The 16,259-nt window shown below is 47.2% G+C and overlaps 1 protein-coding gene across 1 annotated transcript; it reads right to left on the bottom strand.

Moving 5' to 3' along the window:
* Positions 1-5,629: 5,629 nt before the first annotated feature.
* Positions 5,630-13,834, bottom strand: LOC144153221 (uncharacterized). The gene is made up of 3 exons (XM_077684874.1): positions 13,751-13,834; positions 9,836-9,928; positions 5,630-6,048 (listed from the first exon to the last, which is right to left on the bottom strand). Exons 1-3 carry the CDS (start codon positions 13,832-13,834, stop codon positions 5,866-5,868), a joined length of 360 nt encoding a protein of 119 aa, XP_077541000.1. The 3' UTR covers positions 5,630-5,865.
* Positions 13,835-16,259: the final 2,425 nt, after the last annotated feature.

The following is a 16,259-nucleotide window of genomic DNA, read 5'->3' as shown; positions in this document are numbered from 1 at the left end:
AAAGTGGATGTGTGATGTTTGCGGACGCAGGTACCATGATTTCCAGATAATAAAAAAAAACAATCATATATGCAACTGCCTATTCCACGGATATATATGAAATGTACCTTGATTCTTACTTCAAGAAAAAGTATAGATTTAGTTAAACTGCATTTTGCGGTTTCTCACTATTCACGTTTAAGTTTTTCTTGGTCGTAATTGTATTGTTCTACCCCGCTGGGAGTATAAAGGTCTTTAACATCCGCAGTAAAAAAAAATTACGAAAGCTAAAGCGTAAATACACAATGGGATAATATTGAAGTTAAAGCCTTATCAATACTGGTATTTCTTGAGTAGTGCGTCCAAGGGAAACAAAGTCCGCAGAACCGAACTTTGGCAGTTATAAGAGAGAGAGAGAGAACAACATTTATTGAAAGCCTGCAATTAGGAGCGAGCCCAGTAGGGGCGAGCCTCTAAGACGCGGCCATGACGTCGTGCCGGCGTGCTCTTTCTGCCGCTGCCAGACCGCACGCCCCGAGTTCCGAGAGGCGTCCCGTACCCGTGGGTGCGATCCTAGGCAGCTGGCGTTCGAGAGCCGCCTGCACTTGCTGGACGGCCAGGTGTTGGGTGCTGTAGTCCGACGAGGTCATCGCGTTCGTAATGTTTGGGGGAAGCTGCGTTTGTGTGGCAGCCTCTCGCGGGTTCAGTTCACAGTTCCACAGGATGTGGGCTGTAGTTGCTTTGGCACTCGCGCACAATCGGCACACATCTGTCTCGTATACTTCGGGGCACACATGTACACCTAGCACCGGGGTTAGAAGGGACCCTGTCTGTAACTGTCGATATGTCACCGCTTCCGCGCGTGAAAGTTTCGGATGAGGGGGGGGTCGCCGCCTTCGATTAGTTCTATACCACAGCAGAATGTCCCCATAGCTCGTGAGGGGGGTGCACTCGGGAGGCTCGTACCGTTCTGGAGACGTGGCCGAGCCGTTAGCCGCCGCGGGGTGTGTGAGCGCGAGCGCAGCGGCATCGGCCGTCTCGTTGCGGTTGGCGAGACCCGTTCCGAGATGTAGGGACCCCATGTGTGCGGGGAACCATCGGAGAGTTACTGGGGTGTCTGTAGATTTCGCGGTACTGATCACTTTCACTGCACTGGCACACACTTTGTTTGTGGCGTAACGGAGCACTGCGGTTCGCGAATCACTGATCACTGTAGTACACTTGGGGTCTGTTATGGCCAAGGCGATGGCCATTTCTTCCGCTTGGTGTGAGTCCGCTGCGGTGAAGCTGCCCGCACTGCGAGTGTCGCCAGTGATGGCGTCCACCACTACCGCTACGTAGGTAGTGGGTAGACCGCTGTGGGTAGACCGCTGCGTCGACGTATGTGGCTCCGTTGTCATTGGCATATAGGGTCGTGAGGGCTCGGGCCCTTGCAAGCCGCCGTTCGCTATTGTGTTCCGGATGCATCTGCTTCGGGATCCCTCGCCACCCAACAGACACCGTTTGGCAGTTATAAATCTGTTCTCGAAGGCTGGATCTTGGGGGGGTCTATTTTGATTAAGCCACCGTAGGCTGACGGTATGCCGGATTTCGAATAATCTTTATCGCTACTAAAAATAACAGTTCTCGCACTGTTTTTATAGACGGGTGCTTAGCTTACCAAGCAAGAAATCTCATGCGCGCAGATTCAGCTGCTGCCGCTTCGCTTGTGAAGCAGCCATTTTCGATACAGGCCTTTTCGCTTCGTTCGGGAAGAACGATTTTAGACTGTTCTTTTTAAATGCAGAGCATTTCTTTAACTCACGATGTCACCCGGCGTTGGCGTGCCTCGTTGTCCGCAACAGCCGTTCCAGGCGCGCCCTCTCCCCCACTCCCCCTCGCCTACTCTCCGCTGCTCCTCGCGTGTTCTCTGCGTGCTCGGATCGCGTTCAGCAATAGGTGGGGCGCGCATGCGTCGTAGTTTGGCGCGGGAGCAACAGTTGTGGCGCGATCGTGCCGTAGTCGTGACGTGGTCGTGGCGCAGTCGTGCCGTGATGGGGCGGTTCTCGGCGTTCGCTCTCACTGTCAATTTCTTTCGAACCAGATAAAATGCCGCAAAAGCGGCGCGAAGAACGCCTTTACAAGCGCGCGCACTCCGTGCCAGTGAAAAGGAAAAATAGAAGACCACTTGCACGCACAAAGTGTCCAGCCTGGAAGCGCTACGCTTTAAAAACAACCAACATCAACAACTGCAACAGCATTAACGTAACCCAACCCACTTAACGTCGTGCGCCCCCCGAAAATGCTCTGCATTTGACCGTGCCCCTCGCGAGGGGGATGTTTTTTACATTTACTCCAGGTGCTGCAAGGCTACTGTAAATGTCTTGTGTGAGAAGTTTATTGCATCGCAAAGCAAGGTAACGATAGGGGACTGCGACAGCCACCATTTGTTACTGCTACCTAAAAAATTACCGTACCGGCGCACTGGGGTTGCGGTTATTCATCTGAACTTAGCGTGAATTTACTTGTGTGGTTCATGCAACAGAGGTTGTATTTTGTTTTCTAGTGGTATTAGCATTTAGCTATTCTTAATCCTAATTTTGTGTATTTCCGTCGGTCGTCTGAGTTTTTAAATGCCATTCCGGCTCATCAGCCGATCAATCAGCCGACTATCGGTGGAACGGCAGTCTATGGGGGGAGGGGGGGGGGCTGCATAATATTGCAGCTTACAAGACACTCACTTTTGCACCTCTTGACCCTTCAGGCAATGTACGTGGATTTTGTCTGTACAGTAACGGATCGCGACAGCCACGATCTTGCAAAAATATCTCTAGAATAGATGGGATTCTACTGTTCGAGTTTCCCAAGAGTGCCACCATTCACGTCCTATTGAAGTTTTTGTTAACACCTCAGGCTTGTCAAAAATAGTATAAATACCTTTTTTAATCAGGAATATTTGAATTTCTCCACTATGACTCTTTTTTAACTTGCAGTGTGTATTTATTTGCCGTTTTAAGTAATTGATTGCAGGGCTTAACACGACGACGCAACGCAGGCAATGAGGCGCACCGTAGTGGAGGGTTCCGGATTAATTTCGACCACCTTGGGATCTTTAACGTGCGCAGAAATCTCGTACACACAGGCATTTTTGCTTTTTGCCTCCATCAGAAAAGCGGTCGCCGCGGCCGGGAATCGAACCGGCGACCTCATGCTCAGCAGCGCAACGCCTTAGCCACTGAGCCACCGCGGCGGGTATGTCGTTTTCAGTGTGGACATTCCTGTTACGTCTTGTTTCGTCTCTGTATTTTTGTTGTTGTGTTAATGGGTTGTACACAGTGTTTGTGTTTGAATTTGAACCATTTGTAATATACGCCTGTCCCTTTTTCATTGTTATTATGTATTAACTGATGCATTATCACTCCCTATAATCTTATTGCGTGTATTTATATTTAATTTTCAGTTTGAACATTCCTGTTTCGCTTTGCGTTATTCCTTTACCATTTCTTTTATATTCATAGTGCAATACGTGTTAATGTCCCCCTATGTAATACCGCTTCGGGGGCATTTAGGGGTATTATGAATAAATAAATAAACCGTACGAAAAGTAGCGGTCTAAGAGAAACCAAACAATGTTTCGTCTAGTCCTTTCAGTTGAATTACGTCGCTGTAGTTATCAAGTAGATAAAGAGGATCTCACCCGTATAAGATCAAAAATACTTCGCCGCTTTTCAACAAAAAAGTACCGCAGTCGTCCAAAGTAACAGCCTGTGTAAGGCGCCGTGATGTTTGTCCACAAAGGGTTGTAGACAACCACACCTGACTTACGCTGTGTTTGCCAGTATGAGAAAGATTGCCGCACGCGTTTTCCTGATATTGCATGTAACGCGTCTGCAAATATTGTGAGAAAAAGCTTTTTTGTTACATAGGAAAAACTAAAAATTGCCCAAGTACACACGTGTCAAATTTCTTTTGGAATCGCGATGCAATAGCGCCGTTGCTTTGTGTATCGCAGGCTGCGCATAAACTTCTTTGAGAAGCTGGCTGTGTACTCTTTTGTAAAATTTCCCATGAAAAGACGCCGGGAATCAATTCGTGGCAATATTTCATGCTAAAAGAGTTCGTGAAGTTTATGACTTATAAAGCCACTATTTCTTCTTGAGCTGTTCATGTTGTTGGAAGAAAGTCGTTAGAAATTTAGAAGGCCGAGGCAAGGAACGTTATTAAGATTAGAAGTGCGTTCTTTCTGCCATATGTTTGATTTTATAAACAAATCAAAACGCTTGTTGGATTCTAACGCTTTTTGATAATAAAGCAAAAAAGAATGAATGGCGTAATTGTAGTAAAAAGATTGCCTTAACGAGTTGTCACTCTAAAAGTAGTAAGACTAGTTTTACCGAAAATGCGGTCACAACCTTGGACACGCTCGCTTAAGAGATTTATCTCCCGCTGTTCCAGGCAAAAGTGTCTACAAATTCTCGAAATAGTTGTCATAATATATGTTCTGAAACAAAATAAAGAAAGTAGAACTTTATGTTTTTTTTGTCTAAATTGTGTCTGGTATGGCGTACACCCAAGCGGTTCTCATGTCGCAGGTGACATACTACAACGGCGCCTCGATTTTGTACTGCTGAAAATATTACATGTAACGCCCAAACATGTCCAGAAACGGTTGTTTTTGTACGCATTTTGAGTTAAATAAAGTGCAAAGACTTCAGTGCTGCATTGTTAAACGCACGTAAATTCACTACCCTTTGGGGATGCTGCATGAAAACTCTGTTTGACGAAAACAAAAGGAGCAAGACGAAAATGGAATGGGAGGAGAGGACCGAGCGTGATTAATTGAGAGCTGGCGGGTAAGCAAGCCAACCTGTGATGTGTGCACCGCGCGGCGCATACGCAGAAGGGGGGTAGGGGTGTGTCTGAACAGCCCTTTTGTGTGGATTGTTGTTGGGGGGTCAAAGCGCGAGTTGGGTGCACGGAAGGAGAGACAAATATTGGGACGTGTGATACACATTCCTTCTGCGGGCGCAAACACAGATGACAAAAGCGAATGAAAACAAGAGAAGGCAGAGGGCGTGCACCAATAAAACTTGGACAGGCGCGGAAAGATCAGTGGAGTAGACAAGGGAAAATGCGGAGGGAAGGTGTCCTAAAATGAACCGAAAGCGATCGCCTACTGTGCACATATAATCGCCTAATTGTTCTGCTCAATAGCAAATCTGGCAGTACGCCATGTAAGAGATGCTTATTATAATTTCCAAGTTAGCACACTAACTCAGGATTAGTGTCCAAGGCACGCAGCAGCTCGAACTAAAAAAAAGTGGCACTAACGAAATAGTTTTGCTAATAAGACTAACAGTACCATTCTAACATACAATCTTATTGCAATCCAAAGGGGCGACGCATTATCACAGGCACCATTTTGCTATTATGTGCAGACACAATCATGTATAGGGGCTGCAAAACTTGCGCAAGTCTAATGCGGCATATGTATATCGAAGTTGTTGGTCGGATAAATTGTAATTGAATATTATACCAACATACCGAAGAGGCTTCGTTACTTATGTTTCACAGAGGTTGTCTGGGTTTGTTTGCGACAGGCATCGGGTGAGCAGAAGTATGTAGCAACTTGTGCGACTGATGGAATATTTGTTTAATGCAGAGAGGAATGTCTGGCGGGCTTTTGCCACAAACGGTGCCACGTCAGTCAGTTGTTTGGTCACGCGCATGTCGCCCGATTTGGATCTCGTTGCCAATTTATTACTCAACTTGTTATTACTGTTATACTTATTATTAAATTTCCCTTCTTTCTTTTCATTTGCTTCTGAGGTTGCACTACTGCAATAAAGCGAAAATACGCCCTTTGCATCTGTAATTTCTTTCGTTGGGAAGATTATATTGCGGGTATTAGCGGCCATACCCGGATGTGGTTGGCATCTCCATAGCCCTGCCAAGACGATCAAACCTCTTGGTAACTGGCTTAGTCCGAGTACTCATTTTAGCTCTTCGGGCGTGTGGGCCTCGGGGCTCGCACGTCTTCGTGTCCTGGCGGCACACAAGTCTTCGGCAGCAGTCCGTGTTGTACTCGCACTAAGAAAAAAAGGAGAATTGCAAGTAAGAAAGAACATTAGATATCACTTTGGGGTGATAGCGGATACAGCTGAAGGGCAAAACGCAAAATTACTGGAGCTACGGCTGCAAGGATATCTCGCGCGTCGAGCGTATATGTATGTCCAAACAAGGCTCCAGCTTCACGCATGTCGAAGAGTATCGTGATGTGAGCGAATTTCCGGCTACTTATATTAGGTGCGGAGTACGTTAGGACCGCACAATGCCCGTTCGTGCCCGTGCGCGTAGCATTTACAATAGCAAAAAATCACAGCGGGACCGGCAGGATTCGAGCCTGTGTTTGGTAGACCAGACAGAGTTAGGGTCAGTCGTCCGAGCCATTGGGCTACGACCCGAGAATCAAACGGCTTACTCCCTCGCCTGTAAAAGAGCGGAGTACCTTAGGGCCTCCCAATGTCCGTCCGCGTCCATCCGTGCGCACACCACCATCAAGCGAAAATCAAGCGAAATCCGATTTGAGGCGTGAGGTGCAGTTTCATTTAGGGAATAATCAAGGTGCAACTCACGGCTCAAATCGAATGACGGTCGGGGCGCAATTCGGATTTAACTCGGGGCGCAACTTGGATGTTATTTCGAGTCCCCGTACTCCGCACCCTGGCCACCATCCACGGAGGGGAGATTGTGCCATTTTTCACTAAAAAGACGAAATAAGCAAACGGCGTGTGGGAGATAACATATTCCCTCGTGCTTCACCTGGCCATTTGGATCACGAACCATTATTGCTGAGCAAATATGAGGGCATGCGATTTAACACAAAATAAGGGAAAAAACAGAGCGTATCGGCTACTCTTGTAAAACGGGACGCAGGCAGAAAGGTGTAAGAAATTAATTTTGGTTGTGTAAAAGAATCAATTAACTCGAAACTTGAAACATGAGCAGCCTATTCAAACAATTCAAATTGTCAAAATTGAGGGTGTAGTTAATCGTTAGTTGATATGTTATTTGTTGATAATATTCAAGCAAGCCAGTCCCTATATACTTGGTCGAGCTTTTCCGAGGTCAGTATTCATCAAATACCATTTGTACAGAAAAAGCAAGTTTACCACAGCACCGCCATTCGATCGTGTTTTGAGGGAGCAATGAATAAGTCATTTGAATTCACTGCTGTCTCCCTGTATAGAAAACATACCCTGTAATGTTTTACCAAGTCGCAATTTTGTGGCGCTCCCATTTTTTCCAACGCTTTTCTAAAATGCGGGCATCCATAGTTTCAGGAATTCGTATATGAGAAGTGATTTTTCGGTACACCAAATTTAGTTTGCATTGTCTTATCTAGCCGACGCATTGCACTTTCATATTTTTCTAAATGAGAGGCAAGGGGATCGGAAAAGTGCCGCAATAAATTCAGTGCACATTGTTTTGCCGATAAGTATTTCGAGATGTAGAAATTCACCTGGGAATACCAATGGAGTCGCACCACCCTCTGCTGGGCTCGCAAACGGCTCAGTTCATTCATAGTACTAGTCAATAAGAGCTTATATAATGTTGATATCAAGATTTGGTTTCCGGAAAATTTGCGCAGATCCCTATGGACCATTCTAATGCGCAGGAGCGGAAGTCGATGAAGCCACAGCCCACCCCACCGAAATTTTTGTTCCGAAGGGGAGGCGGAAAGGGGGGGGGGGAGGGGGCAGAAGAAAGGGACAAGGCCACTAACTCTTCCAATCTTTAAATTATGATACAATACTTATTATAGCGAGCACCCTAGGGGCGCCATTCTGCGGGGAAACTGTCTTTCTTGACCGGTCGAAGCAAAGACTGCTGATGTGGAGTTAGAAATTTTCCACGTGTGATCTGATGAGGTTTGAAACTGGGGGCCAAATTCTCTAAAACGACGGGGCGTCGCTTTGAAACGACGGGGTAGCGCCATGCAAATGCATGTGTTCTGGGGTCGGGGCCGTCGCTTTGAGCTGTTTCGGGACGGAGAATCCCTGCAGACACTGTGGCAAGGGCGCCAAGCTACAAGCGAAGCGACGGGGGGCAGTGGGTGTCGCTTGGCGCCCTGGCCACAGTACTTTTCTGCAGGGATTCTCCGTCCCGAAACAGCTCAAAGCAATGGCCCCGACCCCACAACACATGCATTTGCATGGCGCCACAACACATGCATTTGCATGGCGCTACCCCGTCGTTTCAAAGCGACGCCCCATCGTTGTAGAAAATTCGGCCCCGGTCTCCACAAGACCAGCCTGACGAGCTACCATTTTGCCATCTCCCTACATTGCGAGCCCAGGAGTAGAAGTTTGTCGTTGTTATCGTTCTTACAAGTAACTTCCACTCTTTTAATTCCCTTTCGCGATGAGGGGCAATATTTGTTTGGTAAAAATTATTGCTTTTTTGTTTCTGTCTGTTTTACCGATGATACACACTTACTTTAATAGAACCATTAATACGTTACCAAATGCCGTTTTGAAGTTTGTACAGATTCAGCGCGTTACACGGTCGGTGCTTTTTCACGATGATTTATCGTGCGTTTCGGTTTGTTTTTCCGGGATTTTGTTTTGGTTTAATCCTGTGAAGGCTGTGTACAAGCTTAAAGGTTTTACGGTTCTAGGGAAGTTCGATCCGTATTTTATTTTTCAGCTTTTCTAACGTGATTTTCAAAGATCGCAGTCGGCCACCAATAACCCTCTGTTCCCTGTGTAATGAAATGTTGCCATAAATTTGCCAATTACGCACACTTCTGCACACGCGTGGCATCGCGCAATTGAGGCTCTTATATTATTTTTGATTGTTTCGGTTTGTTCTGAGTGTTTTTTCATGATGTGATGTAATCATGTAAACCCAGTGTACGAGGCAAAATATTTTTTATTAGTTTGGACTTTGGTTTTAGTAAATAGTAATGTGTTTTATTTTGATTGCTGTTTTATTTTAACATTACCAGCTTTGAATTTTTGGAATTACGCAGGGCGTTGCACCTTTTCTGTCGAGCCGTACTCGGTAAGAATCCTTACGCAGTACACTTATCCCTCATTACCCCAAAGTCGTAAGATTCGCTGAATATTTCGGGATAGGCGGAGTTTCGATTAAGCGAAATGATGAACATTTGTGGTCAGATCGCTGAAACAAGAGCTAATGTTGTTGACAAAAGCTCCGTTGCACAGGGTAGCTTTCGTAGTATAAGCAAAAAAGCTCGCAGAAAACACGAATTCTTCATAGTGTTCAAGAAAGAACTGCGTGATCCTGGCACGTGTCGCGTTCGCATCTGGTCAGAAAAGCGCCTTCGAGTTGTTCAATGCATCGCACCAATAGTTGGTCACCACGGCTACCTTCTACTTTATTGCGAAGCAAGCGCAGCGTCTTTGTTGTTTTTCTCGTTGTAGGCACTTCTCGAGGCCCCTCTTTGTCCTTATGATCAGCTGCATCGTCCACACCTATCTCGTTGACGTATGCGTCGCGAAGCTTTGAAGTAACGGGAACAGCGGCCTCATACAGCGTAAAGTTGCCGTTCGTGACCTCGTTCGGCGCGCAGTGGGAGCTAAGCGTTAGAACGGAAATTTTATCAACTGTCTTTAGACGACTTTGCCGTGTGTCCTCTCTGTCAACATTTCGAGATATCCATGGTCCCCGAAAAAAGTTTCGAGATTAAAACCGGCAAATACAGGGCGCCTACGGCGAAAAAAAAATTTTACTGAACCGATATTTCGAGATGTCCGAATTCGAGTTAACGACTGATAAGTGCATAGCCAAAAAATTGAACGGTGCTATCGAACTTCTTTGATTTAAAGACTTGATCTCTCTCAGCACTCACTTCTCCGCCCCACTTTTCGCATAGGAAGGCGTCGATTCCAACGAAAGTTGATGAGAACATTGCCAAAGTCATTGCTCCAGGGACTGCCGGAATCTGTAATCACATTTTTAGTAAACGCCCGATTATTAGAATTTTTCTCTACATCTCTGTTTTACAACTTCTGAATTTTGGCTTGTTTAGAAATGCGTTTTTATTTACCGTAATTACGAACTGTAAATGATCATCAATTATTTTCGGCTGGCACACGTTGCTTGCGTCTTTAATGTTCATGTCTACTTTAGATTACGCGAGACTGTGAATATGCAAGATGAACGTCCCGCTCAATTTACAATGCACACAGGACGTGAGTGAAGTGAAAGTATTTAAAAATTGTTAAATAAGGGGTGAAAATGCTTGTTATTGATATTTGCGGTATTTACAGATTTCTCACACCTTTTAAGTCTTAAAGGGACCCAGAAAAGCTTTTTGTAAACGTTACAAAAGGCCTTTATTGTCGTGTAGTACCAATATAGCGATGCAATGCCGTTAGAATTATTGATCTACATTCAGTATTAGCTGCGCCAGAAGCAATTAAGTGCACCTCTCCCCCCTTGCCGATCGATTCCTCCTCCCTCTCGGCTTATTTCAAAGCAGCTGGAAACACTGGGAATAGCCATGTGACATCGCGACGCTCCACTTCCGTTCTCCGCTAGCTACATTCCTGCGCCTAGGCACGCGTCAATCGCTGCAGACCACGGAGCAAGAATAAAATAGGAGGGGAAACTGAGCTTCCTGGGGCAGCCTGATAACGTCACATGCACTTGGCGAACGTCAAGTTTCCGGCATCTGGCGGCAAGCGAAGGAAGTGCGCGGTCATCGCCACGGCCGGCGCGCGTTCTGTTCGCGCTCGCCCTGTCCAACCCGGCCGCGGAATCGCGTCGGCACTTCGCCGGTCCGCCGAAACATTCCGTGGCCGAAGCGAGAGTGTGCGCGCTCTTCTGCGCTTCCATTGGCTGAAGAGCCCGCCATTTTTCTGTCAAATTTAAATCACCCGGTATGAGCGAATTAAAGGGGCATTTTCTTTTAATTCGTAAGCAATTTTGCGTGAGCACCAAGCCCGAAATAAAAACCTGTAAACACACAAAAATGTAAAACTTGTAAACGCACGGCCTTACCTCGCGTGCGATGTACTCGAAGTGAGTTGAGTGCACCGGCCAATTTATGACGCGCGCACGCGCGCGCGCGCTACGTTTGAGATAAACGCAGGTTCCGCCCCCGCGTCGCGCAGCAGCTCGAGCGCATAGCGATTCACGCCTTGTCGCGAATGCTGCAAACAACAGTATTGCTTTTAATACATTCAACCAGGTGCCGCTGTCAAATTGATTGAATGATTGATTGATTGTAGGGTTTAACGCGCCGACGCAACGCAGGCGCTGAGGCGCGCCGTTGTGGAGGGCTCCGGATTAATTTTGACCACCTGGGGATCTTTAACGTGCGCCGAAATCTCGTACACACGGGCGTTTTTGCTTTTCGCCTCCATCAGAAAAGCGGCCGCCGCGGCCGGGAATCGAACCCGCGACCTCGTGCTCAGCAGCGCAACGCCTTAGCCACTGAGCCACCACGGCGGGTACCCGCTGTCAAATTGTTCGCCGCCACAGCTGCGGAGCTCCGTAGGTCGCCGTAATTATCATTGTGACATTATCTGGTCGCCCGATCGCCCCGGCCGCAATGGGCGTTTCCTCTCCTATATATTCTTTCTCCGTGCCGCAGACCCACCTTTGCCTCGGGATCGCGCAGGAAGGAGGAAGAGCAGCCGGAAGCCAATGGCAGTGACGTTGCCGGTGACCGACGATCGGCCGAATCAGGGGGGCGCCTCGCCGTTGCGTCAGCCGCGGTCGACGTTGCGTCAGCCGCGGTCGGCTCGCTGCGGCGGCGCGCTCATCGGCTGAGAAAGGTGATCTTCAAAAATTGTTTACAAATTATAAGTACAACGTATCGGGCTCACACTTGGCTCAAAAATCCCCCGTTATGTGTTCTACCACCTGAATGCATTTGATTGCCACCTTCACAAAGCTTTTCTGGGTCCCTTTAAGACTGCCTAATTTTCTGGGCATATTCTTGCAGGTCTCGCCCTATCGCCATTCTTGGCACAAGCTCACACTTCATCAAGCCTAACAACAGACACAAGTTTTTTCAGTTATTTCTAGATCAATTGGTATTTTTGATGGCTGTTTTATTGCTTATTTGCCTGGGCACTGAACACAATATGTTGGAGAAAGTTTTGGTATATGGGCCATAATTTTAGCGGAGTTGTTCCTGCCGTACTCCTTTTCTGCTTAAGATCATTCGGGCTTAAGAGGTGATCAGCTTCTGAAAATCGTACTAAGGGCGGTAAGAGTATCACTCTGGGAGATACGAAGACGTTTGTCAGAATTAGGCGCAAATCGCTGTAATCTGTCTGCGTTTCAGATGTTACGCGGAAATATTTCATTTTGCCTATTTTCATCGGGGCTCATTAGAGGCCTTTTAAACTAACAATTAGCTTCATGCTACAAACTGAAGGGAACAAATATTTCCCATTGGCAGGCCTTCTTTCATTTCATGTACCGCGGTGGTTTCTTTATAAGAATTTCCTAGACTTTATTTTCAAATCTGCAGGTGTAATTCAAACAGACAAGGGGGGCGCTCCTCTCTCCGAGAAATGGCTTGTGTTGAAACACGCCGGTTTGGCGGAGCCCATGGAGCCTTCACATTCACACGGTTTGTAAACGAGGGCAGCTGCAGGTACCACACCGGCAACCGCGTTATCTCCTGGTCTATTGCCCAAATTGTTGTCAAAGTGGTGTCTTTTCAGAGATTTCCAAGATAATTGCGCGCCCTAGCACATGCCCACAATGCTTGGTGCTACGTATTAACTTCCCGTTCTGCGGCGGCTGACACCCACTGTGACAATATATATGCCAAATTTATTACGTTCTCTGTATGGTAAAATCAGAGTCCTTCAATGCTTCTCTGGTCATGAAACTCCCGGCCAAGTTTCGTACAGGGACAAAGGCTACCGCGAGGGGCGCAACCGCAGATCGGAGGGCATCGGGCGGCCGCCGCTTCTCTGTAGCCAGACCGGCAGGCAAGAACGCAGTAGCAGCATGCCGGTTCGCACCAAATTTTTTCGCCACTCACAAAATGATAAGTCCATTTGAGCGGCCCGCGACACGTAAAGCGAAAGCGCACTGCTGATAACGTGGCGAGCGTCTGTTTTATCTTACTCCGTGGTCCGTCCCCTGCCAAACGCGCTCTGACCATGCCCCGGCCCGTGCCCCCGGCTGCCCTCCGAACAACACCAGCGCCGCGGCGCGGCAGCGTACGAAGCTCTCCCAAAGCGTGACGGCGAAGTTTCATGACCAGAAAGGCATTGAAGGACTCTGGTAAAATGAGCAGCTCTGACGTAAATAACTCCCGTGCGTACTCTTACTACAGTGTCGTATTTTGTACATGATAGGTTGTAGGTTAGAAATCTCTGTAGCCTTCTGGACGGCGGCATGTTCTTTCTCCGATTCATTATTGGAGTGGTAGTCGGTTGAACGAGTTGAAAGTTACTACTCGTGTTTATCCACTACAAAAAATTCTAGCGTAGCTTTGATGTGCATCCGCACAACCTTGCCTTTTATGTGCGCCAAAAATGGCGTACTCGTATATAGTTTTATTCAAATTCCCTGGCTATAATTATTTATCTCAAGGGCATCTAAGAGAATGTTTCCAAGCACTTATCAGAAAATCCCCTAGGCCCATTTTCGGATCGTTTATTGCACGAAGTGTCTTGTAAACGACAATAAATTCTTCAGGTGTGACGAAAGTTTATGTACAAAATGTCTCTTTTTTAGAAGAAAGAAGGTTCTCGGCATATACAGTTCATGAATAAATGCAAAGAAAATTTACCAGGGCATGAAGCGTTCCATAACTTGGAATAGCCAGGCTCCCCACCAAGCCCAAGAGAAACAGTGATTTCATGTGAGCCTGCATAATAATTGAGTCAATAAAGATTAAAATATACGGCACACAAAAATCACACTAGGGGAATCAAGAGTCACGATAATTGCAATCTACAAAATATCCCCGCTCTGCTTTGTTTGTGATTTGAGGCAACCGTAACCACAAAATCTGCTTCTTAGTACAAAATTAAACTTCATGCGGGAAAAACATGCACTGTGCCATCTTCAAAAAGTGTTCGTAAGATGCTGTTTCTGTTATATGAATTTTCCTTTTGCACGTTCTCTTGTTCAATAGCTCATCCATCCCAAAATGCAAAGCCAGCCCTTGATGGTGTGGCAAGGGAATTGTCAGAAATTTAAAAGAAAACGTGCTCATTTAAAATCATTTATAAGAAGCAAGAATTCGGCCGGAATACCCGATGTGGTCGGTCTTCAAGAGGCCCGCGGTTTGGCCCGAATGCCTCACTACAAATGGTTTCGTGATCTAGAAGGTGATGCTTCTGGTGTAACAGAGAAACAAAATCCCACAGTCAGCACCCTCGTTAGGCGAAACGTCCCGCCGTGCGGTGTGGAGTAGACGTGACGTCCACGGCTCACGTCCTCGTAGAAATTACCCCAAACCAGAAACGCAAGGCCAAAAGCATGTTTATTCTTCATGTGTATAGCTCCTCAAGAAACAGTCATAAATTTCGTAAGCGCTTCCGGAAAATTGTCGAAATAGACAGAGGAAACGCGCTGGTGATTTTCGGAGGCTTTAATCAACGCCGCCTGTATAAACATTGCCTAACGCGTGAGCGAAAAATGGCCAAACAGCCACTCTCCTGTTGCTCTCTCCTACCCTTCCCCGCTCCGTAGCCTTCCAGCGTGCTTTCGTGTCCGCAAGCCAGCGCCGCTTCTCGGAAACTATGCAAAATAGTGGAAAGTTTCTTTAGCGTTCCCGAGGCGGCGATCCTACGCCTTCTTGTTTTTCACCATGCCTGTCTGTCTTGGGGCGGTATTCTCGAGTTTTGTCCCTTTTGCGTCCCTTTTGGCGAGCACTGATTGGCTAAAAGCCAACAACCGGAAGTGACGTAACGCAAGCGCGGCAAACCTACTGCTAACTTTGCTTCATGCTGCCAACGTCCACTGCTTAACCGGAAGTACGTCACGATGAAAGGGACGCAAAAGGGACGTTTTCAAAAGAGACAGTTACGAGAATACCGCCCTTGGTCTGTCACTGATAAAACTTCCTTTGTCACGAAGCAAAATCCCTTGCGCTGCCGCAGGCTGATGCCGGCCTTGCGCGCTTATCTACTCGGATCACAGGCCCTGAAATTTTCTGAGGGGGGCATCCCACCTCTATCCCCTCCGCATTTAGGTATTGTTTTGACCCCGCTGTTCGCACTCCGCATCGGTACGCACTTCTAAAATCGAGGACAGTACTGTACAAGCGCCCGGACAGCGTGGCGGGATCCCAGCTACTTATCCTTTTGTTTCCTATAATTTTCTGAAGTTTACAGGCACGTGATATTATTGGAAAGTAATCGTAGAAGTGAGCGCGTGAACAAAAAACGTGCACGCAATTTTTTCTTCTCTAAATACTCCAGAAAGAAAAATATCAATAAAATAATGGCTGAAAATATTCGAAAATATTGTTTTTCTGTTAGCTATATGTCTACCCGACAATCAGTATGTTCTAACACTATTTCAGTCCACCTCCGTCTTTATCTTTGGAAAAATGCAGCAAGTATGAAGCGAGCGACACGTTGAGCGAGATCCCCAGTGCGCCACAGAACTAGCGCCCCGTCGCGGCTAAGATGTAAGCGAAACGGCCCTTGAAGCCCAACAGGCAAGCTGACAGACACACGTCGTAGAAGTGGGCGCAGCGTTCGCGACTAGCGAGCAGTGACGTAAGGCGAGATGTCCGCCGGCACGCGCCACATAGCGGATCAGTGCCTGAACTAAGCGTCCCTACCCTTCCTATTGAAAAGCGCGCGACACGTCAGGCAATGTTAATACAGGCGGCGTTGCTTTAATGCACACCATACCGAATGAGACGGCAAGCGGGACACAATAAAGGGGCGAAATCCCTGACTTGATGCGCAGAGAGAGGGTTTCCGTTTGCTCAACAATCCGCAGTAACCCACCCGTATTGGAAACAGTGTTAGTGGGGACACTACCCCTGAATTGACTTATGCAAAAAACGTGCCTACGGAAGAAACCTGGCGAAACGCACAGGAAAACCTCGGCAGCGACCACTATCTCGTTACTATCGGTGTCGAGTCTGGGGTAGCCAGGTAGCCAAAGGTAAGTACGGTACAAAAACTACGCCTCATCGACGTGGATGCATTCCGCACGCTTAGAGCCGAAGACCCGAGTCCCACAGGGCGCGGAAGACGGTACTTGTGAGGTTGACATAAGAGCCATTCAGTCATTTAGAGGTGGGCAGAACAACTTCAGGCAGACATTAACGTGTC

The sequence above is a fragment of the Haemaphysalis longicornis genome, unplaced genomic scaffold (assembly GCF_048455015.1).
Source record: "Haemaphysalis longicornis isolate Haplotype H1 unplaced genomic scaffold, Haemaphysalis longicornis Haplotype H1 scaffold_9, whole genome shotgun sequence".
Classification (NCBI taxonomy): Eukaryota; Metazoa; Arthropoda; class Arachnida; order Ixodida; family Ixodidae; genus Haemaphysalis; species Haemaphysalis longicornis.
This window is presented reverse-complemented; position numbering and strand designations above follow the sequence as displayed.